The sequence below is a fragment of the Dromaius novaehollandiae genome, chromosome 3 (assembly GCF_036370855.1).
Source record: "Dromaius novaehollandiae isolate bDroNov1 chromosome 3, bDroNov1.hap1, whole genome shotgun sequence".
NCBI classification, from domain to species: Eukaryota; Metazoa; Chordata; class Aves; order Casuariiformes; family Dromaiidae; genus Dromaius; species Dromaius novaehollandiae.
The window spans coordinates 92,372,819-92,399,276 of record NC_088100.1 but is presented as its reverse complement, the minus strand read 5'-3'; the positions used below and the strand labels follow the sequence as shown (position 1 = coordinate 92,399,276).

Genomic DNA, 26,458 nt, shown 5'->3' with positions numbered 1-26,458 from the left:
AATCTCTTTTGCATTGGTTAATATAGGATAAATCACAAAACAGATCAATCAACCTTATGCACATGCTAAAACATATACATCTTGCAAACATGAAAACTACTCTGGAAAAATCATTCTTTGAGATAACTGATATGGCAGGATTATAAGCAAAAGAACTCAGTGCAATCTTAGGACAACTCTGATAAAAGCCTGATACTCAGAGAATTTTCATACTTCACACACCAATGTGTCTTAAATAATCAAACAATCATATTTCCAAGATGTTTAAGGATGAATAACAATAATTTAAAAAACCTAACTTTTCATCATCAGAGAGAACAAAAACATTTCATCTTAGCAGTCTGTGGGTCTAGCATTATCTCCTGCCTGCATCCCTGTTTTTTGGCAACTGAGAATCACTTATTCTGTGGTCCCAGCTGCTCTGTGCATTACTTGCCTTCAGCAGCACTGCAGACCTTGTTTCACTGAGCTTTGGGAAACTGGCATCCCAGCCAAACAGACCTTTTGCAGCTTGTGTTTAGCTCCCCATCCGAGCATCTTGTAGAAACTCTGCAGTCTGTGGTTCTACCTGAAGCAAATCAATCTTTGTCTTCAGAAAGCAACAAAGGTTTCAAGAAGTTGCAGGTACAAGGATACAGCTATGAAGCTGGCAACACTAGACATTTCCAGGTAACTTGATTATCTTGAATCGTGATGAAGTTGATCACAATCTCTCCATTTCAAGCACTGAAACACTACGGCAGCTACCTAGTATTTCTTGACACTTCTTGAGTCCGTTGGCAGGACTCACTACTCTGTGCCATTTTTTAGGAACTCCAGCCACAAATACTGTGGGTACTTACCCTTACACACAGCGCAGCAATGAACAGGTGTAGCTGTTTGGAACCCCAGAGTTTCTGTGGTCCCTTAACATATTTCTTCTGAATAAAAGATAAAAAGTATAGCAGTCATTGCTCAGCTCCTTTCTTTATATGCTATTTTGCACTTAGCTTGTTCAAATTCCTCAGTCTTCTTGCTAGATCCACATTTCACATAATCACACACAACATAAGCAGTGATGAGTAAACACTGTAAGGTCCCCTACATTCACCCATAGACAAAAGGTTTGAATGATGAAGGCCTTGCTTCTGCCCTGTTTTGGGTAACCAGAGGACACAAAAGTCCTACAATCTCTCCCTAGTATTCGACAGTCAGCCAGCATTCCCTCTGGAGACAGGTTCCCGTTCTTTTGGGGGAAACAGTTGAATTGTCCATAGGGACTTTCTAAATACGCAGCCTGCCTTCCAAGGGAGGGACGTAAAGTTGGATTGCTGTAACAATCAACTTCCCTTTTATTTTAGCCAGCAAACTCCCCCCATGAAACAGGGCAGCCTTAGCTCATGTCATGTATACGTGTGTATGTATACATATATATATACACACATGCACACATGTATATCAACATCATATATACATATCACTTCAAACAAGGCACTATGGAGAAACCTGAAGGCCAACTTCAAAAAATGCTAGAAAGCATACCCCTTTCCCCCAGCTTTTGCCACTGAGCATGGGCATGAAAACACTGCTGTCCCAGAGGTAAGCACAGATGAAAAACACTAAGTGTGGAGAGAAGCCTCTATTTCATCCCATGCCTCTGACTGCAGGCAACATTATGTTCATGTTACAGCTGCTACTTCCTCTTTTTTTCCCTCATGGTGGGACCCTAATCTTTGTCTCATCGTGTGATAGATCCCATCAGCTGATTCCTTGAAGTGTAGCATGACACTGGTAGGTCTGGCTTTCTCCACCTGCAACTCACATACCTGTGTCCAAAGGGCGCTAACACTTGGAAGAAGCAGAAGAGATGGAAAGAGATATGACAGGGGTTTTCCTTCTTTCTTTCTCCTTCTTTCTGCTTCATTTTTCCTTGAAGGCACAGGTTTGATTTTCATCAAATCTAGTTTGTAACATTCAAGATAGTCATCATGGGCCTTTACAACGAAGGAATATGAAAACACACAGAGACTTCACATATGCCTGGTTTACTCATGGAATTCTTAAAAAAAATTTTTTTTTAAGATTATGAAGTTGTGAAGGAGGCTCAGTACTTTCTCTTTTCTTTCCTCATTTGTGCTTTCAAAGAAGGACAAGTCCTGAGAAAGGTGCTGAATGCCGCAGTATCCCCAAGTCCACATGTACCAAGTTTCCCTGTGTGTTCTGCTCTGTTAAAGCCGTGGTCACTCTATCACGAGGCTATCCGGTGAGCCAAAGGCTTTCTTTGCCCTATTTGCTGTGGGGATTGCCTTGGTACACCCACCATTAGTCAATGCAGAGATCTTTGCTTGCTGTGGCAGGCAACAGGAAAGAGCAAACGCGCAGGAACTATCAGACTTCCTTGTCAAAGCTCCCAAGATGGTGCCCCTTTGCCAACAGTTTTTCCTAGTAGGATGATGACCCACATGCCTGATGATTTCTTTCCCAATATACTAGGCACGCAGCTCTCTCAGGAACCTGGGCCTGCAATTTTGTCAGTCAGCCACATCAACCTGGCTGCCAGACTGCACCGTTTGCAACTAAGGGCCTGCAGGATGTCCGTATTTTGTACGGGCAGCTGATACGGCTTTACCCAACAGACCACAAGGACTCTCCTTATAGTTCTGAATGAGTTCTGAGATTACATCAAAAATCACAGTTGTCACCCACTGTGGGAGACTCTGACTCACTTGGGAGGGGGGCTGGAGGAGTTACATACCACGAGTATTACACACAGAGATGGCTCGCCTGAGCACCCCTGCTCAGGATGACAACAGGTGACAGTACTGATAATATTAGCAGATGCTGATCCTCTACTGGCAATCTTAAACTTCACAACTGAGCAAATGGGGGGACACAACGTTGGAAAACAAAACAAAAACAAAACACATGTGAGGGAGCCACAGGATTCCTACATTACAGTCCTAGGATGGTCCTGCGCAGTACTGACTAGCAGGTCTTCTATAATGCTTCCAGCCTGCTGCTTCTTAGCGTATAAAGAGCTTTTCCTCATGAATAGACTTCTGCATGCTGTTAAGGAGAGAGGCTTGTTTTCACAGTTAAAACAATCTGGTTACTCCAAAATACCACCTCCTGCACATACTTGTTTTGAAAGAGCAGCTTTTTTACAGTTCAGCTTAACTCTTGATGCAACAAAAATACAGTTAACGCTATGTCAGTTGAGAACAAATATCCCAAGTGTCTTCACTGATAAAACTGGAGACAAAAATCCACAAGTCTCCGAAAAAAATTACCCAATTTCAGAAGCATTGGGCACCCAGTAATGTCCCACTAAAATTAAAATGAATCAGCTGAATGTTGAGCACATTTGGGACTTCTAAAAACTGCCTTTAAAAAGATTTTTCATTTTTTTGTTCTGTAGCTTACTGTATATAAGGCTCTGCAGAATATTCCAAGTGTTTAGTATGAATGCATTAATTGTTAAATAATGCATAATGACCAAATAGAAAAACACTTTAAAACAACACACAAAAGGTTAAAATTCAGGTTGAGCCTTCAGCTGTATTTTTCCTGCCTACTGATCATTTGATTTCTTAACTGTGGCTTCTATGAAGTCTAGTATTTTTGTATAAAACAAACTAATCTGCATGCAAACTCTGATGATTTCTTTTTTTATTTAGGCTTGTTCTTTAAACCAATTAAAAAAAAACATGACAATAAATATCCTGTGCAACAATTACAACAGATTTAAACTCTACAGAGGACTATTTTTTTGGTAACATAGGAGGGATGGATGGAAGAGAAGCAGGAAGGAATAGAAAAGCCAAGAGCTGACAACTGTACTTTACCATGCAGGCACACTTTATTTCTTCAAGTCTATGTAACAAGTTCTGGCAGAATTAAAATGATATTTTGGGGAAAATACTGCTGAAATACATAGCTTAATCTGAAACTAATCATTTACCTGAGTTACGTAACCATGGTCAAAACCAGCTATGATTGCCCATATCCTACTGCATGCATTTACAAGTACAGCTGAAAAAAAAAAGTTTTGAAAGCTCGTACTAAACATGCAAAGGGCTTTAAAAGTAAATATTTTATAGCAAGCACTGTCCACGTTAAGAAGAAAAAGGTTTTAACAACTTGTATACTGTGTGTTCAACAGGCAGAAAAGTTTTGCAAATATTTTCAATTACTATAGCTGCATTATACTTTGTGTACCAGCAGGATGTTTGATCAGAATATAAATTACTACTGATATGAGTCATTTGCATTTTAGAACTGTATGAATATTATCAAGACAAGCATATTTAGCAATGCCACACCAAGAGTTGCAATTTGTCAAGCACCTAAGAGCCTTACAATCTACCCCTCTCAGCATCAAAAAGGAACTGTGACTTTGAGCTGTACTTGTGGTAAGAGACCCATTTAACAGGCATTCCCAAAGAATTTTGCATTTACAAGACTGCAGCCACCAAAGACTGATTAGGAAGAAAGTTGTGGCAGCCATTAGCTTTTACTGTCTCTTTAGTTTCATTCTTTTCGGTTGGAGAAATCCACCCTCTCCTGTTTCTTTTCTTTATTAAGAGAAAGTAACAGAGCATCCAAGTATTTTTTAAATGCCACGATCTAAGTAAAATGGCAATGTGTAATTTTCTGTCTTATAGATGCACTATCTACAGTGTAACCTCGCAAACGAAAACTATGCCTACTAAGCTTTGTATCTCTAAGCCCAGGTACACAAATCTTGTAGAATTCTGGACATGTTTTATAACATTTGCTGAGAAGAAGCTTTCAGCATAAAACACTCAAGCCAAAACTTGGCACACTTGGTCTTGTTTCAAGAAGGAAACTTTCTTTTGCCAAACTTGAAAAGGAGTGGTTTTTAACGTTTCCAGTTTGGAAGTAAAAAAGATTCTTTTTATGATCAAATAACTTAACGAAAGAACACCTAAACAAACAAAAAAACAACCACTTCATGTTTTAAAACTCTGGCATACCTTAATGAGGATAAATCATTTTGCTTAAAGACAATTAAATTAATTGAAAATGTTGTAGAGTGCACATGAAGTGTAACATTTTAAAGAAGGGAGCATAGCCAACGAAAGCAAAGAGTGCTCATTTTAAATTGAGAATCATCAGCTTGTTTCCATGGCTACTTTCTAAACAATTGCAAGCTCTATACTTTCTTGAAACAACCTTGTTTACTATGAACAACATTAAAACGGCGGTTCTAAGGAAAAGCTACTTGGAAGCATTTACAAACAAGAGCAACGATTAGCAATGGCTGCTGTTTTAAACTTCTTTAAATGACAAGTATGTACTATATTATGTGCTGTTTGCTTACATTTAACATTTACCTTTTTCAGAACATTACTACTACTATTACAGTGTAACCCTTAGATGCCCCCACCAGGATTCAAACCTTACCATGTGAAACACCTCAGAAATACACAGCAAGACAGAATCTATACTGCAAGGCTCATACGGTCAAATGTACACAAGAAGAAGCAGGAATGAAAAAATAGGAGCTCCAAGAGAGAGGGAAAGACTTCCCAAAGCCAAACACCAGATGAATAAAAATCCAGCCACCAGACCTCTCCCCGGGTCATTTTTGTAAGTGATTTGTTTCATTTTCAGCTATAACAAAGCAATACAAGTAAATATCAGTTAAGTACATAATAGCTACAACATGTCATCCTGGCATGAATAAAGTGTGTATCATACAGAAAAGACAGCTGCAGTTCATGTTACCGGGAAGGATTAACACACCAACATTCTGCTAGTAACTCTGCCCTGTGCAGAGCAACTTAGGTGTTGTGAATATTATAGGAACTCTAGGTCTCAGATACCTTGCACCTACCTGACCATACCTTATCCTACCCTTGCATAGAGTTACCCCTCTCAGTACAGAAGCTATATAGTATTTACACAGTCAGCCAGTTCCCCTTCATATCCTACAAGAGAATCCAGTAGACTTAAGATTAACCCCTACGACATCTCCAAGAGGAGCTTTTCTATAAAACTTGCATACATTGGAGGAAAAACAGCATTTGTAACAGTAGACCCTGTTCTTTCCTCACACTTGGGTGAAGGACTCCATATGCAGCCACAGGTAAGAATTATTGACAGTACTCTAGTTCCACAGCATTCGAGGTGACAAATGTCAGTGTCCATCCAAAACAGTTCTCCCAATAAGCGTTCGTAAGTGCCTGAAGGTAAAATGGTAGGAAGACTATGAAAAAGTGTGTATGCCCCTTTTCCCTATGATGTTGGTTAGCCTAAGCAGCAGGAAGGAAAACTTGTTTCCCAACAAAATAACAAGCCAGCTATAGAAAGAGAAAGCTAGAAAGAGTACTTGTCTCTCCCTTCTCCAACGGGAGCCTGAAAAAGGGGCGAAATACCATCTTTCCAAAACAGACTATGTATTACAGGAAGTGCTGACAGACAGACTACTCTGGGCTCAGCCCCAAATGATCTCCTTACAGGAACACTGCACACAATTAGTATTTCCGCTCTTTGCTGTTTTAATAATAGCAGAATTTGGTAATAAATGGGAATAAAGGGGTAAATCACTGAATTTATACACCTCTTTCTCCTTCTGCAACTCATTCTCCTCAGTCTTCATCGCCTGAATTCCCATTAGAAGTGTACTGAGTGTACGGCTGTGGGTTCCGTCTCTTTCTAATCTCACTTCTAGGGGCAGATCAAAAGACAACCCGATTTTGGAATTCACTGGATTCCTAAATAGTCCACACACACACAAAAAAGATAGATATAGCCCTCTAGGGTGTAGCAGAAGGGAAATACTTCAGGATGCAAAACATATTCTGCAGTGAAAAGCCTTTGCAATAGCAAAAAAGGGAGGTGGGTGGCTTCTTATTAAGAATCTGCATGTGTGCAGCAGCTGGAATTTCCAAACAGACATTATATAACAACAACAAAAGCTGTTCAAAACAGTAAGGAGGCACAGCTGGGATTGTGGTGACCAACAGTTGTCCTCCACTTTAGAGCTTCAAGGTTCTAGTGCAGGAAGCAAGAGAGACATGAGAGCTATTGCAGTGATAAAAGATCACCCAAAAGATATTCAAAAAAAAAAAAAAAGAAAGAAAAAGAAAAGAAAAAGAAATAAAGAAAACCACACACAGCAATTATTAATCAATTTGATAGCGGCATCAATTCTACAACCATGCAGAATCCAGAACAGAATCCATATCAGAAGTCATTAAGATCAGAGCATTTATCATCAATTGTACAAGGTTTACATCTGATCGCTACATGTTCCAGAAGTGTATAAAGGCTTTAAAAACACTGAAATGGTCTAGGAAAAGATCTCTCAGTGCAAAACCCATACAAAGAAAGGTAAGTAATCCTACCTTTGTTCTTCCACAGGCAGTGACACTCAAAAAGTACTTGAAGCTAAAAGGATTCTAGACTCAGATACTGCGGTCCAGAGGTGATGGCTGAAGCAGCAAATGAGAGCACATTTGTCTCGTCTCTAAAACTCAGAACTTTTGCCTAATAGTATGCAAAAACGAAGAGCCAGAGAGGTAGACCATTTTCAGTGCATGGCTCAGAAAATGGTACAGACACAGGGGACTTCAGATTTATCAGAAACTGGAATGAAGAAAGCTTTACAAAGGAGATAGACTTCATTTAAAGATTAATGGAATCAGCTTGATGGCACTTATCATGAAGATCCTAGGAGAATTTTTAAACTGAAGACTGGGAAAGAAAGCTTACAGTTCTGAATGAGGCAACCACACTTCGAGTAAAGTCAGTGTTCTCAAGCAAGGAATGAAGCTGAAGCTGGACAGGTAACAGTGAGGAACACCTGGAACAAACAGAATGCTTCTTAAATTGTAGAGCAGAAAATCAAAACAGAGAGATATGCATACTTCTACGTTAAACATTAAAAATCCAAGAAATACAATGGAGAAACTAGAATGTCCAGCTCTGTATAAGCATATTAGGAACTTGAGAAAGGAAAGCAATGGTAGGGGGAAAGAGGAAGAGAGGAAACAGTGGAATATCCTGGATATGAAAAAGACAGGACAGACTATCTGGTGGAGGAGTGATGCTACTTCTCAAAGATCAGTGTCTCAAATTAGATCAGCAAACTAACCATATCACCTGCTAACACAGAATCTCTGTGGACTACAGTTTCCATCCGAAGTACAGGAAACACAGCATTAAGACTATAATACTAGCCACCTAACATGGTGACAGCTACCATTTCACTGAAGCTACTAGGACAGTAAATTATAGTAACAGGAAATTTCCATTACCCCCAAGCAGGAGCACAACAGTAAAACTAAATTTTTACAAGCAATTAACATTTTCACAGGTCAGCTAGCCAGTGACCCCGAGAAGAGAACAAAATCTTGGTTTGGCCTAACCTGTGTATAGGATCTGATTCAAATGCTACCACTGAAGAGATGCTGCAACAGTGAGCACAAAATGCTTAGGGTTAACATCCTTGAAGGGAGAACAAAAGTCAAAAGATTCACTATAACAGTTCACAGTTTCAAAAAAGAAGAATGAGCATAAAATGGAAGCTAGTTAAAAAAAAGTTAATGAGCGGAAAGCCTGACCAAAACTCTGTAGACCCATAAGCAACCCAAATATTAAAGGAGCGCACACAGAAGATAAGACCAAAGAAGCAAATCTCAATTAATTCTTCCCATCCATGTTCATCAAGAAAGAACTTTAGAAAGATTTCTAGGCCAGACCCTTTCTTTAAGGGGAACTTGCAGAATTTGTTTCATATTGAAGCACAGACAGAAAGTCACAGAACAAAGAGACGGTCAACACTAAGAAGTCATTAGACCAGGTAATTTTCATCCAGAAGTTCTACATGTTGAGCAAGATTCTATCTGTGTACTATGTAGTACTCTGGGTACAAAAGAAACCAATACAGAAGGATACAGTAATTTTCATTCACTGTGTAAAAAGGGGCATTGGACAGGTTTTATTTGCCTTACCATTGATGTGGGACATGTTTTTGTTATCATTTCTTACAATCCATACACAGAGACTGGAGAGGTGCTCTGCGAATCAGTGAGCTCTTGGGAGATGATGCAGATCTTTGACTCAAGCTGTCTTGTCTCTGGTTGTCATGAAGGTTGTCTGTACTGGCCTCATAATCCAACTGAGTCATGGCTGAATGACACAGGGGAAAGACATTTGATGGCTCCTTCTACCACACTACAGATGAGAAAAGTGCAGCAAACTGTGCAACAGTAGACAGAAAGCAATTTCCCCTCTATTACTCTAACATCAACCAGCTTCTCCTTGCACCAAAGTTTTACTCTGGCAAGTGGTATTATGTGGTCACATAAAGCCATAAACCAACAGGTTGTCACCATCACACACAGATTAGCTTCCTGCTCTGCTGGAATAAGCTCTGGCTGACTCAAGATTGCAGTTCACTCCCTAGAATTTAACTCTCTGTATCAAAATGAGATTCTATTTCTGAGAATTCTTTACCTGTTAAAGATATTGATGAGAACACTGAACATCCTCTAATACCTATTTGTAAGACCTTCACTTCACTGGATGATAGCTCAGTTGTGGATAAACTGAGATGTTGCTCCCACACAGGTAGACTGCATCCTCTCAGGAACACTGCTAAAATAAAGAGCAGGATTGTGCAGTTGAACCTCATGAGTCTTTTGTGGTGGTACAGTGGTAATACTCTGTATTTTCAAAATTCTTTCCAGGACATCTTTGGTTTTTTGGTGGATAGAGGCCAATGTACTGCTGAGAGCTGACTACAAATGCACAGTGCTTCACCTGGCTAGACACCTTCTAACACCACTCCATCAAATAGGACTCTCTGCTGAAACCTCAATATAAGGAAACTGGATACTTGCAGCCAGAAAGATTTCAACCATCACCACAACTGGTGTGGTAGATCAGAAATGTTCATATTCAAAAGGACTTACAAACAGGTGGTAGCAACAGACTAGCCTTTGTCCACCAAAAAGACAAAGCCTGTCCTCAAGGCAGTTTGTCATAACAATCTGCACAGTTCTCATACCATTGATCACTGTGAACTAACATAATCCATCAGTTGGCTTGCCTGAAGTCTTTTTCATAACAAATTCATATTTGCCTATCTGTCATGCCACACTTAAGTAAAGGTCACAGTCTGATAGTCTGCTTCAGACCACAGCCTGTTACAACCTAATTAACAAGAATATTTTGTCCAACATGGGTAATTACAAATTATCTATTAGCTTATGGCCTCCAGACCTAAAACCACCAAAGGCATTTAAATGAGAAGTGCTGCAAGAGATTTTGCTTCACTGGAGTCGGATTCCTGAACTCAACAAGCTGAACAACAGTGTCTGTCTTCTTGCTCCAGTAATAGGAGAACCAAGAAGAAAGAATCAGATGCAGAGGCTGAAGATTACAATGTGGACTTGTAGAGTTACCTTTATAAGCATTCCCACTCTGCAGAGCCAGAAGCATTGCAACCATGCTAATGCATGGTTAAAAAAGAACACCAGGACTAAGACGACAATATTGTTGTCATCAAAAACAAACAACAACCCCTCCCCCCACACACAAACTGACACAATCACCATGTTCTTCACCAACACAAGTGATCCCAATGCCGATGGGCATGAGTTATTTCAACTACCAGTGATTTAAGCTCCTGCAGCCCTATGACTACATTCCCCTAGAATGATGAGTGGATGTGTTCTTGAGGGCTGACTCAGTGCCTGGCAGCACAAAGAGATGAGTAACTACCTTTGAACCAGTTTTTGTTCTAGCACACATACATCAACAGCACTACCAAAGACTGCACAAGTGAGAATAGCTGTAGTATCAGAATGGTCTCAGAACACTTTGGTGTCAGCTCACTACTAAGTCAATGCCAAAGATCCTTCATGTATTGCCTAGTGCTGCTGTAGCAATTAAGGAAACCATGCCTTCAACTAACTACTCAGCACTGCATTACTAGTACCAAAACACTTCTGACCTTCATTAGGAACAGCGTGAGGACACAAAAATTCAACAGGGAAAATATAAACTCAGATATAGCCTGTATATATAAGGAGACAAATCAGAACATGGTAAGAACAACTCGGTTCTTCCCTGTGCCCTGGTGCAGGATGCCCTGCCATAGTAAGAAAATAATACTTTAATTATTGATTATAATTTCTAGGATGACATAATTAAATGACAATCCATCTTAATATGCTTAACTATTAAGTTGGGGGGGGTTAAAAAGATGCAAGACAGCTGACCTTTCTTTATTATAAAGCGTGTAGGAGAGAGTGAGAACAAATGAGAGGGGTGTTAATTGTTTTAATCTAAGACAAACTTTTTAAAAACTTCAACCAGCAAAGCAAGAGGAACTCTAACTCAGTATGAGGGAAATTCAGCGAAGAATTAACTTGGCTAACAGGTAAAGATATGTTCTGGAGGACAGCAGAGGATCAGACTTGCCAAGTAATGGCTGAGCAGAACTGCACTGTAGGAGAGGTGATGTGCCCTGTATACCTTTGGTACAAACATACATCGGGCTGATATTCATCGGATGTCAGCTCATTTTTTTTCTAGGCAAGAAGTCTGAGAATGGAGGGGTATAAACAGCTACTGACAACAGAAAGTACCAATACACAAGCACTCAAGCATTTTCTCCTCTGCACACCCTCAGTTTTAGCTAGGCACATTTCTGTTGTTTTACTGCCCCCAAGCCTGACCCCACATACTAGCAAAGCAGGCTGTGTTTGAGAGGAGAATTATACCAGACAAGCAGTTTATGTTCACGCTAAGAAGCCACCACCAACAAAAAGAAACACACATGCACATTCAGTTATTCTTCCTTCTCAGATATTAGTCACAGAAACATAAGTCACATTTTAGGAAAACATTGTGTTAAAAGAGGGCGTTCCCTCCCCTCCTCCAGCTTGAGACTTTCTGCTCTGTAACAAAAGTTGAACAGGAAAATCCTATAAAGAAAACTATCTGGAGTTGCCTATGACTGCAACTAATTTGTTTTTAATTTATTTCGTGTATTATCTTATTAGTAATCTTTCTTCTGAAGCCATAAGAGAATACAACAGAGCTCACACGTACAGACTTGCGTCCATCTGCCATTTGAGGAAGAGAGGGTTCATTTCAGCATTCAATACAAAGATGATCATACACAATGAACAAAATAGATGGATCAAAAAATGTACTGCCAATAAGTGACATATTCCAGTGAATTCAAACCACTCTTTTCAAAATTCTGGCATTCTAAAGTATGAAAATAAACCTTAAGTAGAAGAAAAAGCAAAGCTTGCCACCTACTGCCCAACGGCATAACAGTAAGTACTAGCATTGTCTATCTTTCTTTTTTAGTAATTTTTTTGCTTTTGAAACTCATTTCCCTGAAACAGCACATACAGAACTGCATCTTTGTCAAAAAAAAAAAAAAAAGTTAAGACACTGCATAGAATATCCCAAACCACTATTTTTCTTTAAACTGATTTTAATCTGCTGATAAAAACGCTGACAAGCCTGAAGCATTGTTTATGACAGCATCCAAACTGACAACAAATTCCTTTTAATATGATCCAATGGTTTTATGGGCTCTAACAGAGTCTTTCCGCAGCTGGATGATGTTGAAAAGTAAGTTTATGGTATAAAGAGCACTTTAAAAAAATCAAAAAATTATCAAAATAGGTATCAAGCCTATCAGAATAGATTTTTTTTTCTGGACACACCTCTGAAGCAGGTATTTTTAAAACTATAGATTACACTAGTAATAAAACTGAGCTATAACGAAGGCAGATTTATTGCTGATATTTCCTTTGGCCTGATAGTTCCATGTCTGAATGGAAGAAACGATGCTTTTTGTTTTCATGCACAGAGAAAATCTCTTCAATAATTACTACGATTTGGTGAGCTATTAGTCTGTAATCATTCTCTTAAAACACCACGTGTGAAGAGTCCTTTCTGAATAACAGTAGGTCCTTTGGTTAGTGTAAGCAATTGCTTAACCCCTTAAAGTCAAATAGCCAGGACTCAGCTGTGTGCTTCTGAGCACACTAGAAGACATATGTTCACATAAAATACTACGGACCTATCTGATGTCTACATATGTCATCAAATACTATTTGATGCCTAGAGACATCAAATTAGCCAACAGTCTGTTTTCTGTTCCTCCAGCACCTCTCTGTCTCTCCTTAAGGCCCTATGATCGGCTAAGGGAAAATTTGTTAGAGAGGTTGACAAGGATTTGCTGCAGAGTCTTCCAACAGAATACCGACTGGTAATAAAGCCTCAGTCAACATTTGAACAATACCAGTAGAAGACTCCACTTTCTCCAACTGTCTAGCATTCTTCACAATCTAGACTCGTTTCTTAAACACCGTCATACAGAAAACTGTCTCTGATCACACACACTGATGGACTGTGACAACCAAACTTCAAAATAAGAAGACATGAGGAATAAACCCTCTTGATAGTGGTTATACCGACGATGACTTAAATGTGTAAAACAACACTTCAGAGTTCTGTGAGGAATTTCTCAAAGTACAAGGAAGCATGACAAATTATGTCTGCTTTATGGAGCTTAGGTAAAGTAGAAATTGCTTGTCAGTAGGAAAAAGTCTGCTTCTTACTGAAAAAAAGTATTCAGACTCTAGCACTGAAGAAGAAAATAAGTTTATTATAGATGAAGTATATGTTTCTTGAGGATCCTAAATCATGAGCAGAACAGGCTATTCATAGATGAGGAGTCAATGAGGTACATGTAATTAATCAGACATGCTCCGTCCTGAACAATATACCTGCCTTTGTCTAAGGACTGCCCACAACATTCTGTGAATGAAGATTCTTGAACCATCTAGTTATCTGCTATACTAGCAAAATGCTAAAATTAAGTTAACCCCATGAAGAGATGATCCTTGTGTGTTGTAATTTATTTAATAAGGGTATTAAAAATGAATTCAAGAAGGGCTGGAAGTATAAGGCATCTCCTAAATCTATACTTATATCTAAGACAGACAAATCAGCTCTTACCAGCAGCTAATTTTATTTTTAAGAGCTGAAGATCAAATATTAAGCAAGATACAAAGACCAAAGGTGGACATATTTGCAAGCCTACTAAATCATTTCTCCAAGTTCAATATCCCCAAAACAGAGGACATAAGCCCTCAGTTCATTGATCGTTATAACACTTACAAAAAAGCCAGATTTTTCTTAGGACAGAATATTGTTAAATCATATTTCCATACCAGAAACCAGCAAGAAATCCTATTCCCACATTGTTATTCTTCCTTCAAAAGATAAAGGTACAAATGTATTTTGACACTAGACATTTGCTCCAAATCTAACTCCTGAAATCTATTCCCACAGCTCTATAGAAGGGGAAACACATGAAAATGATTCCCATTAGTTTCAAGCTATACATGCTCCAAACAAAACTGCTACTCCAAATGTTGTTTTCATTTCAGCCACTTCCCATCAGTCTTTGCACAGTAGTTCACTTTGAGGAACAAACCTACCACTACTTTTATCTGAGTGGGTAAGAAGTCTCAGCCAAGTATAAAATTGTTGCATAATTGTTTTGGTATCATGAACAATAATACAGCTAATACAGCAACCTTTTTTTAAAGTAAATGTTCCAAATGCTTAGAAAGACTTTCTACAACATGGTGATGAGCTACAGTCTCACTGGGATTACGGATGTGTGGTGGGATAGTTCACAGGACGAGAGTGCTGCAATGGATGGATACAGGCTCTTTAGGAAGGACACGCCAGGAAGGCGAGGAGGGGGAGTTGCCCTTCATGTGAGAGAGCAGCAGGGATGCATGGAGCTCTGCCTGGGGATGGGTGAGGGGTCAGCCAAGAGCTTATGGGTCAGAATTAGCAGGCAGCCCAACACAGGTGACATTGCAGTGGGTTTCTGCTATAGACCACCTGATCAGAAAGAAGAAACAGACAAAACCTTCTTCAGACAATTGGAAAAAGCTTCATGTTCACAGGCCCTAGTCCTCACAGTATACTTCAGCCACCCTGCTATTGGCTGGAGGGACAGCACGCCAGGGCACAAGCAATCTAGGAGGTTTCTGGAGTCCACTGATAACAACTTCCTAACACAGGTGATTGAGGAGCCAAGGAAACAAGGCGCTCTGCTGGATCTCACACCTGAAAAAGGAAGATCTGGTCAGGGATGTGAACGTCCTGCAGTGCCCAGGAGATGGTGGAGTTCATGATTCTATGAGGAGGGAGCAGGGCAAAAAGCAGGACCACAGAGCAGACTTTGGTCTGTTCAGGGACCTGCTTGGAAGAATTCCATAGAAGACATCTTTTTCCTCCAGGGCAGTCTAAGAAAACTGGTTGATATTCAAGGATCACCTTCTCCAAGCTCAAAAACAGTCCATCTCAATGAGCACAAAATCAAGCAAAGTCAGCAGGAGGCTTGCGAGGATGAACAAGGAGCTGCTGACTGAACTCTGATAAAAAAAAAGGAAGCATAGAAGAGGTGGAAGCACTGACAAGTAACCCAAGAGAAATATAGAGACACTGTCTGAGCATGCAGGGATGGGGTTAGGAGAGCTAAATTCCACCTGGAGTTCAAACTGTCAAGAGATGTGAAAGGCAACAAGGAAAGCTTCTGTAAGTACATAAGTAGCAAAAGGAAGGCTAGGAAAAATGTGGGCCCTCTGCTAAATGGGGCAGGGCCCTGGTGACAGAGAATACAGAAAAGGCAGAGGTATTAATGCCTTCTTTGCCATGGTCTTTACTGGTAAGACCAGCCTTCAGGAACTCCAAGCTCCTGAGACCAGAGGGGAAGTCTGTAGCCATGAAGACTTACCCTCAGGGGAGAAGGATCAGGTTAGGGAACACTTAAACTGGACATAGCAAAGTCTATGGACCCTAACGGGAATTCTGACAAGTGCAAAGGGAGCTGGCCAATATCTTTGCAAGGCCACTCTCAATTATCCTTTGAAGGTCATGGCAACTGGGGGAGGTGCCTGAGGACTGGAAGAAAGCAAGTGTCACCCCTATCTTCCAGAAGGGCAAGCAGGAGGATCCAGGGAACTACAGGCTGATCAGCCTCACCTTGATCCCTGGAAACATGCTGGAGCAACTAGTCCTGGATACTATTTGCAGACATGCAAAAGACAGGAAGGCGACTGGGAGTAGCCAGCATGGATTTGCAAAGCGAAAAATTGTGCTTGGCGAATCTGATAACCTTCTGTGATGAGATGACTGACTTCGTGGATGAAGGGAGAGCAGTGGATGCTGTCTGCCTTGACTTTAGTAGAGCTTTTAACATCATCTCCTGTCCTCACAGACATGCTGATGAAGTACAGGCTAGATAAGTGGGCAGTGAGGTAGACTTAAAACTGGCTGACCTTCCGGGCTCAGAGGATTGCAATGAGTGGCACTAGCTATGTTCTCCAGGGGTTGATACTGGGACCAGCACTGTTTAACCTCTTCATTAATGACCTGGATGGTGGGACCAAATGCACCCTCAGCAAGCTCACAGACAACACAAAACTGGGAGCAGTGGCTGATACACCAGAGGGCTATGCTGTCATTCAGAGGGACCTTGACAGGCTGGAGAAATGGGCAGAGAAGAACCTCATGAAGCTCAACACAGAGAAGTGCAGAGTCTTGCTCCTGGGGAGGAATAACCCCAGGCACCAATACAGGCTGGGGGATGACCAGTTGGAGAAGAGCTTTGCAGAGAAGGACCTGGGGGTCCTGGTGAAAAACAAGTTGAATGCAAGTCAACAACATGCCCTCGGGCAAAGACCACCAACAGTATGCTGGGCTGCATTAGGCAGCATTGCCAGCAGGTCAAGGGAGGTGACCCTTCCCCTCTGCTCAGCCCTAGTGAGGCCACACCTGGAGTGCTGCATCCAATTCCAGGCTCCCCAGTACAAGACAGACATGAATTTACTGGAGTGAGTCAAGCAAAGGGCCACAAAGGTGATGAAGGAACTGCAGTACCTCTCATATGAGGAGAGGCTGAGAGCGCTAGGACTGTTTAGACTGGAGAGGTGAAGGCTCAGGGGAGATCTGATTAATGTTTATAAATATCTGATGGGAGAGAGCAAAGACGACCCAGTCAGACTCTTCTCAGTGGTGTCCCACGCCAGGACAAGGGGCAATGGGAACAAACTGAAACAAGAAATTCCAGCTGAAGTTTCTTAAAGACAATGCTGAAGCCTTCCATGCTCAAAGAGAGCATCAGAACTATCCCTCCCCACGTGACAACCTGGATTTGATCAGATTGACAAGTCTCCTTAGATTTGTGTGCCTCTGGTACCGGGCAGCCTAGGCTGCTCTACTGCGGAAACTTTTACTTATTTTCTTAGCAGTGTAAGACAACGTATTTGATTGCCTCAAAGGTCTCCACACTGCAGGTAAGTAGAGTTTGGTTTTGACATAGGTAAAAACCTCTTGTAAAAAGCACGGTATGTTAACAGAACAAAGGAGGCAAAGAACCAGCAAAGCATCCAACTCTCATTTCTTTTTGTAGTTCCCACAGAATATGTGGGACAAGAGAAAGATACTTTCCTTAAGAACTCAAACAGTAGGACTGCGGGACCATTTATGACAAGTGAATTTCATGTGAGATTTGACAACGCAGAACCTTAGAATAATCTCCTTCCATCCAGAACTGGACTGGTAGACTACTAGATGTTGCATATTACTGGCTGCCTGCAGCCTCAGGATGGCATCTGACACTCCTGTGGAAAGATCACTTTATGGCTTGTCCTAGAATACAGTGCAAGGATACTAGCAATGATACTGTCTCATTGCTCGTCAAAACAACATACGAATCATATTAGTCATGTAACTTCCTTAGCCACACTTTCATAACCTCTGTCAGGATAGTTTTTGGTTTTAGTATGCAATTTGTTTTGAAAGCCTGACAGCTACTTTTAGCCTGCCAGAGTCTCGGGCTGGGGGGCAGGAAGGAACACTTCAGCTGCCTTGGGCCGGGGCGGGGGGGGGAAGTGAAACCCCAATCAAGATGCAGTTCTGCTGCTGACAAAGAAAATGCTTTCCACTATTAACAAACATTCTGTAAATCACTTCTAATTATTTATTCACCTTACAATTGGAGAACCTACCTTTCCTTTTCCATTATGCACGTACTCAGCCAGTAGCTGAGGTACAGCCTTTTTCCTCATGTGCACTGTGGTAGGTAGCTACTTTCAATTTTGCCTTCATCACCAGGAACTGTCCTTCCTTTTGTGGGTTCAGAGATAATTTTGCTTTCTACTCATTAACATTGAGAATTGTTCTTCATTATGACTAGAACATCTCTGTTGATGTATAGCACATACCAGGCTTGGCAGAATAAAAATCCTTTATTTTCACACATTTTATATGATGCAGCTCCACACCTTTCTTCTCTCTCTGAACAACAGCAAGTTAGCATGCACTGATCTTGAGTCTGCCAAATAGGCAGTGCATTTGTGATTAAGCTACGTATAAACCCACTGCTAACCATGGTCAGATATTACACCATAAACTGGAGACTTACTCAGCCTTAGCTGCCTACCAGTATTGACAGCTTCTATCAGCAGCACTCAACAGAAGGGAGGCCAGGATCTGAGAACAAATAGCAGCTACTTGGTCACGATGCAGCTTTTGACTTTTCACTCTCTGGGCAGCAATGCCCATGACAAGTCAAAACTTCTGGGGAAAAGGCAGCACTCTCCAGTTATCTCCTCCATAGCCCCCAGTCTTCTGAATAAGTCTGTGGGGTACAAATAAATCTACAATCGTGAACAGCACCTAATTTGCTCCCCTTGCTATTTACATCTCCTAATGGAGCCATCTCCTATTAAACTTTGTTCCTTTACCAAGTTTTTATTTACTGATCTTTACAGGGGCAAAACCCAGACTTCCTTATAGAACTGCTGGCTTACTTTCTTGTCACATGTCCTATTTTTGAGGGATCTGTCGTGTTTACTCTTCATTCTTGAGTAGTGCATTCCCTGTTCACCCTTTCTTTGTGCTTTCATCTCACTTCAGAAACCAGGATGATTATACAAAACAAACAGGAAAATCAGGCTATGGAAAAGTATGACTGGCTCTAATCTCCAGAGAAGCAGCCATTCAGATTCGTTTTCCACTTCATTAATCACCATATTAACAAAAAGATAGGTTTTAGTTGACCCTACTGCCATGAATACAGAGAAAAGAAATGGCAGATAAGATCTTTTTTGCATTTCAAACACACAGAGACTATGATACACAGTAAGAGACATGAGAATTTCTTTTAGTACTATAAAGAGGCATTCACAAAGTTCTAAAAGTTTTAAACTGAATTCTATGCTGCATTTTAACAAGTTTGCTCTTCAGATTTCCCAGATAATACAAAACAGGTCATCGCATGTTTCCCCTCCACTGCGTCCTGAAAGTCCTTCATTGTCTTGGATTTTGTTTTCCATAGACAGTTAGACAGACATGTTGGCTTCCTCTGCAAAGAGACAGACATCTCCAGAGATTAAGCCATTCTACTTGTGACACAAAGATGGGGATCTCAAGCATTTTAAATTGGTTACCTAATCTTTGGAGCTTTTGACATCAGCCTTCACCTCAGGGTTTTCAGTAGTGTCAATCAGAGCACCTGAATATTTTAGCAGGCAGGTATTATTTTTTCCACATGTTTCATGATCTGTATTCTCAAAATAGAGATTTTTAACTTTCAATATCCTTGCAGGTTTACATTAAGTATCAATTTAAGAAGTTATCCAACTCTAGACTTACCTCTGCATGAATAAAATCGTTATTTTGTTCCATTGTCCAGAAATAAATTGTTATGCTTTCAAATAAAACGAATCAGAAAGAGTGGTTTCTCTGTACCTCCAAGTTACAAAGTAATCAGATCTCCTTTGATGCTCTTTTGAAACAGCTCCTCAATGCAGTTAAATATTTGGTTAGATCCTCTTTTCTTGCCTTGTCTAGTTTTCTTAATACTTTGCAAACTTTTGCCATCAGAAAAGCTCTTCGAGTAAAAGCAATCATTAGAGTTCTCACATCTTATAGATCTTTATTGGTTGCTGCTAGAAGGCAAAGTAACCAGAAATCAGTAATGATTTAAATGCCTGCATCTTCTATAGCCCCAGTATTTGATACCGTCACAGGGCTGAAGAGGTAGAGGGAATCTGAGGGTCAAGAGTGAAGATAGGCGTAGACAAACATGAAATGTACTGCTATTTGTCACTATTCTCAAGCTACCCTAGAAAGGCAGGGCTGGAAGACCACATATCAATAAGCAAGACAGTGATAAGTAACATTGAAAATTCATCATAAAAGTTGGACATAATTGCTATACTTCCTCATACAAGCACTAAATGGCCAGGCACAGTTCATCTGAGCTAGAAAAAAATACCTTGGAAAACACTATGGTTTGCAATGGTGGCTTAGAGTCCTGTTTTCAACTAAAGCATCAGTACAGATTTAGAAGCAGTTTACTTTCCTGAAAAGCAGAGGCAATGATTTCTACACACATGGAGTACATCTACATTGTTATGTCTATATTTTGCTTTTACTAACAGATGTTAGCATGAACATATTCCAGTACCACTCAAAGAAAATAACTTGATGACAAGTTAATTAAGAAGTTGAGTCTACCTTGTGGAGCGTATTCAATTTGCTGGTATTGTGGGAGGAAAGGCTACAATGACATTCTCAAAAGGAATGTGTTCTTACATAGCAGTATGGATAACTGGCCATATATGCTGAGTTGCACTGGAAAAAGAAAAAAAGTCTGATTTAAGAATATTAATATGCAATATTTTGCTAAAACTAAAATTTTTCATTTTGCAAGATAGTGCAAGATGTTATCACTGGAGTTATAGTTCAGTTGCTTCCAGCTCCAGCTCTGCTGTGTATCCCAACAGACAAGATAGTCTCTTTTCCTGAGGGAGGGAGGCATTTTATTATATAAGTTCCTGGCTTTGAGTAGAGATATAATCTCACCAACAGAGAATGAAAACAACTGAACTACAACTTTAAGAAGTCATCACAGACATTCTAGTTTTAACTTGGATTAAAGTTGAAGGGTTTTTGTTGTTTTTGTTTTTTTAATTTTTGCCTTCTATGACGAGATGACTGGCTCAGGGGATGAGGAAGGTGATGAGTGTTTTTAACCTGACTTTAGCAAGGCCTTTGACACAGTGTCCTATAGTCCCCTTGCAGAAAAAATTGTGAAATATGAATTGGAAAAGTGAATTATAAAATGGGTGAAAAACTGGCTGGACTGCCAGGCTTAAAGGATGGTGATCAGTGATAGAAAATCCAATTCTCAGGAGGTTAAGCAGGCTACTCGCTGTTTTCCTTAGAGATTGACACCAAGACCTATATTGTTCAATATCTTTATTAATGGCCCAGACAATGGGACAACTTGCAGTCTCAGCAAGAAGGCAGAAAATACCAATTTCGGGGAGTAGTTGTTACACTGGAGAGCAGAGGGACTTTGACAGGCTGGAGAAATGGGCTCACAAAGTTCAAAGGCCAATGTAAAGCCCTGTATCTCAGATAAAACAACCTTGTGCAACAGTACCAGTTTGGTGCTCAAATGGCTGGAAAGCAGCTCTGCAGGAAAGGATCTGGAAAGTACATCTGCAGACAAGGATCCTCATGGACAAGCTGAACATGAGTCAGCAGCATGTCCCTGCAGCAAAGGCACAGGTCAAAGGACCGATTATTCCCCTCTATTTGGCACTTGTGAGACCACCTCTCAAGCACCATGTTCAGTTATGGGCTCCCCAAGTGAGGAAACACACTAACGTAGTGGACTGAGCCCAGCAGAGGGCCACCAAGATGGTCAGCAGCTGGAACATGCAACTTACAAGCAGAGAGAGAGGGAGATGAGTTTTTTCAGCTCCAAAAAAAGGCAGTTCAAAGGGATCTTACTGCAATCTATGACTACCTCTTAAAAGCATATGGAGAAGACAGAGCCAGACTTTCCAGAGGCATACAGCAAAAGGTCAAAGGACAATAATCCAAAGGTGGATTCCAACGAGAAAAGGAAATTTCTTTTTTACCCTGAGGATGGTCAAACACTGCAACAGGAGCCCCAAAGTGTTGTGGGATTGCCACCCTTACAACCTTGGAAATACTCAAAGCTCATCTGCATAAACTACTGAGCGACCTGTTCTAGCTGACCCTGCTTTAAGCACGGGGCGGAGCCAGATTACCGTCAGAGGTCACTTCCAATCTAAATTTTTCTCAGATTCTAACACACATGCACCCCTGCCAAAGTCACTGCTTTCTAAAAAACACTTTCCATTTCTGTATGCGCGTGGTGGTGTGTGGGTGAGGGGGAGGTAAAAAGCAGAGACCAGAAGTCCAATCTTCTGTCAAAAACAGCTTCTATGAAATATTTTTAACAGACCTCTAGACTAAGTTTAAGTGCAGTGCCCTTCTGGGTAGGGAGCAGAATTTTTTCCTGTAAACCTTTAGTAAAAGGAACTGCCACAATAGTAATGAAAATGGACGTCCTCCAGAAATATTTATTCTACACCAGGCATTAACCTTCAGAAAACAAAGACAGCATTCCTCTAATCTTTTTTTGGACTATTACCTGGGCAACAGTCATGTAAACCAATCTCAGAACCACCTGTTCTAAAAAAAAACAAACAAAAAAACCCCACAAACTACATACAGCCAAAGATATAAAAAAGAACTAGTACACAGGACATGAAATGAAATAACTAAAACAGCAGTAGTAGAGCTCAGCCAAGAGGTTTGAACTGCACAAAGTCAGTATCTTTTGACAAACCAAAGCAAGAAAGAATGAATTTCATTTTCAGTTACAACTGTTCCACATTGCTCACTTCAACTGAGTTAAAACAGTGTGTGCCCAATTCTTCTCTCAGTCAGTTTTTTACCTAGGTTCATACTTACCTCATCTATGTCTTTATTCAACTAGTAGTAACTGGGGAGCTAATGGAAGGAATACTTCCAGGAGGGGAGGTTCCCCAACAGGAGGGGAAAAAAACATTTAAGATACAAGTTGATCAGAAAAAAACATTTAAGATACAAGTTGATCAGATTCATGAAAGTTATCAGATTGTATGCTTGCCTGTAAAGCACAGGACTAGATCAAATGATCCAGGAATACAGTTTTGGAGGAACCTAGGAAATATTTCTAGGTGCATGGGACATGTTGATAAGCCCAATTCTTTCACAAAGTCTGCACGTTCATCTCTCCTTTGATGGGCAGTGAAACTCTAGTCTGTCCAGCACAAGAGCAAACTTTCAAGTTATGTCAATAATTGCTTCCTAAAAGAGGCTGCTACTCCCTCAAGGGGCAGTGCTGTGAGACACCAGTGTATTACTGAGCTCCAGCTGATGAATGCTGTGCTCTTTCTGGTATCCATTTCCAAAACTATATCGGAAGTTTTCCTTTCAAAATATATATATATAGATATATATATAGATATATATATATATTTTTTTTTTCTGCTCTCTATTTTCTCTCCAAAGCTGGCAATGCAGAAAATCAAGCTGTTGGAGCTATACTGTTGCCAACAAGCAAGGGAGACGTGGAGACACTCAGAGTTACTAGAGAGCTATCACAGAAATCCAGGACCACAAGCGTGTCTGTTATTGAGATCAGAATTCCCAAGAGGTTCCAATATGCAGCGGATTTTTGTTTCTGAGACACACACCACTTGTTTTCAATTACAACCATCTCCATCTTTTGCTAACATTCTTCCAAGATGAGACCTTCTACCTGATAGTATCCATCCTCAGCCCAGGGCTATGACAAACTTTGCTGGCGCTACGTGCCTGTGCGTGTTCTAAATCCAAGCTATTTCAGGAAATTAATCTCTCTCTCCAGCACCCTGTTCCCCTCCCCCAAAACTCTGGGAAAAAATAAGTGCATTTCTTGCTTCACTGCTATACCACAGCAACTATGTCATGATAATATTGCTACCGTGATCCTATAAGATGACATGTAAGAACACATCTCAATCACTAAAGTTGGAAAAGTTGCATTGACATGCAAAACAAGAATTGTCAGAGGATGGTAAAAAAGAAGTGCTTGAGAGACAAGCCTCCTGTAGGATCTTACTTAGGTGTTCCAGGTCAGGTTTTGCCCTGCCTGTCACCAGTTCTTGGAAGAGGACAGATTCCTTCAGGCAAGAACAGAAGAACTTTTAAAAGTATTTTTTACTATCCAGTTGGACAACTGGCCTTTCTCAGAAAAGGAAGCATGAGAATATCTGGCAGAATGGAGGAAGGGGAAGACACATTCCACACCCTACAGAAATCACTACTGATATCACAGGAATTATCTGACCTTTTCTGTACTGATTTGCTATATCGCACTTTGTAGGGCTAAGCAGAGAAGCCAGGTGCTGAGTATTATCAGTCCTGCTGGCCTGAGGCAGTTGTGGGGGGGAAAACAGAGAAAAGTCTGCCGATTTTACTGGTAATTTCCCCCCTCACATCAGTCACTCCAATAACCCTGCTTCACTGACAGGAATGAACTGGGCTCAGAGAGCTACAAAATACTAGAATTGGGTGGCAATTTCTCTTCTCTGTCCTTCAGGACTGTGGATGAACTTGTCCATAAAGACCACTCTGCCCCCCTTCTACATTTCTCAAGGAACACACTGACTTAGGATTAACAACTGCAAGGGAACCCAGGTAAGTCCCTCTTCCTATTACGTAAGACTTGCGTTAACCTGGTTTGGCTTGTGGCTGCACAGTTAGATGAACCAGAATACCAGGCAAAAGAATTGGAAAGGTTTAGGAGGAGAGAGCCTAATACAAACATAACCACACCTGAACATCTTTTACCACACTGAATGTCATTAGCAGTGCCTAGTGATCTCTCTTCTCAAAAGAAGCTTTGGAGAGGGGAAGCCCAATATACTTTGCTGTTAGAAACCTATCAACTACTCAGGTGCAGTCTCCCGTAATCACAAACTGCCCTTCCAACTTTATTTCTTGTAGTTCTGGGCATGGGAAAACACAGCTTATTTCCAAGTTCTGATTTTCTCGCTCTCCAGGCTAGAAGTGCTAGGCAGACTGCACTCTGCTTACAGCTATCCAAAAGCAATACCTGTTACAGGGGAGGAGCACCTTTTGTCACCGACTTCATTTGACATTGGAAGCACATTAGTTGCTGCAGACACCTAAAACTGTCCCCATTCAACCTGATCTCCACCCCCTTGTATCTCCCAAATCAAATGCCACCCTGAAACCAGCTAAGGTCTGACACATTAATACAAACCAACATTACAGTTATAGAAATTTCAGACTATTTTGAAGTATTTAAACTAAGGAAACTGATGTCAAAAAGTCTGTCTAAACTACCAACCACTGAAGAGGCAGGGGAAAAAAAAAGAAAGGAAGAAAAGGAAAAAAGAAAGAGGTCTTCAACAATAGGGGTGTTTCTTTGCTCTCTGTGACAAGCAGATATAGTCCTGAACCTCAAATGCAAGCAAGCAGAGGTATCCATTGCTGTGAAACCATAAACATTTGCAAAAGAGAAAATATATTGCAAATGGAAAAGAGAAACCAGAAAACAATACAAGAGCCAAATCTTACTCTCCTCATTTACATGGGGTGCTGAAAGTTCATATCAGACTTTGTTCACGGTTAAACTCAAGAAGTCAGCGTAAGCAAAGAATAACTCCTCTGAAATTAGTAGAGCGCTGTCATTCTACAAGGAAAGTAAAGCTGACTGACATTACAGGATAGTCTCCCCACGTGAGGAGATCTGTTTCATAAGTAATGTAAATCAAGAAAGCCACTTAAGTCTGAGAGTTAAAACAAAAATGCTCTTAAAAAAATCCGTGTAAACTTCCAGTTTCCAATTGTTGTTTGAGAACACCTGCAAGGAACAATATTTTATAAATCTAATATTTTGGACCTCTTTGAAAGCAAAGAAAATACTTACGGTGGTTGCATTTGCTGAGGTAACCCAACAGGAGGCTTCTGCTTGATGGTGAACGCCAGCTGAGTCATCGGGCCAACCTTCGATGGGACCTGTACCTTCTGGGAGAAGGTCTGCTGGGCAGCCTGCTGGGGTATGGGCCATGGGGGAACCACAGGGCTCCGGCCTCCAGTGGAAGATGTGTCTTGCATGACTGTATCCTCACAGGAATTACCTTTCGTTCCCGGTTTACACACACAAAGCTGAGGTCGCAGGCACATCCCTCCATTTTGGCACGGTGGTGCACAGTTAGCTAAGAAAAGACATTTAATAGAAAGTACCTGTGAAACAAAGCAGGATGGAAACCACAAACCCTCCCCATAATACAACAGATGTTAATTGCTAATTTTAACTGGAGTGGGAGAGGGCAACATTACTAAGCTGCACAAAAGATGGTATATAAGTTGGTAGAGTTTTTACTGCTTTCCTATATAATGCATGCACAACATTTTACACCTTAGAGAAGGAAAATGCTGGTGAGCTAAAAACAGGAAATGAATAAGTCAATAAAAGCAGCATTATTTTATAGCTTCCTGTAAGTAGCCT

General features: G+C 40.7%; 1 protein-coding gene and 1 long non-coding RNA gene across 5 annotated transcripts in view; both read right to left on the bottom strand.

Moving 5' to 3' along the window:
• The window catches only part of LTBP1 (latent transforming growth factor beta binding protein 1), a 209,614-nt gene that overhangs the window by 166,138 nt on the left and 17,018 nt on the right, over positions 1-26,458 (bottom strand). For all 4 annotated transcript variants that reach the window (XM_064509469.1, XM_064509470.1, XM_064509472.1 and 1 more), the window contains exon 3: positions 25,877-26,165. In XM_064509469.1, coding sequence (XP_064365539.1) covers positions 25,877-26,165 — 289 coding nt within the window. The remainder of the gene's footprint in view (positions 1-25,876; positions 26,166-26,458) is intronic.
• Positions 19,316-20,106, bottom strand: LOC135327912 (uncharacterized). The gene is made up of 3 exons (XR_010388506.1): positions 19,723-20,106; positions 19,518-19,637; positions 19,316-19,432 (listed from the first exon to the last, which is right to left on the bottom strand). It is a non-coding gene; the product is annotated as an uncharacterized LOC135327912 (long non-coding RNA).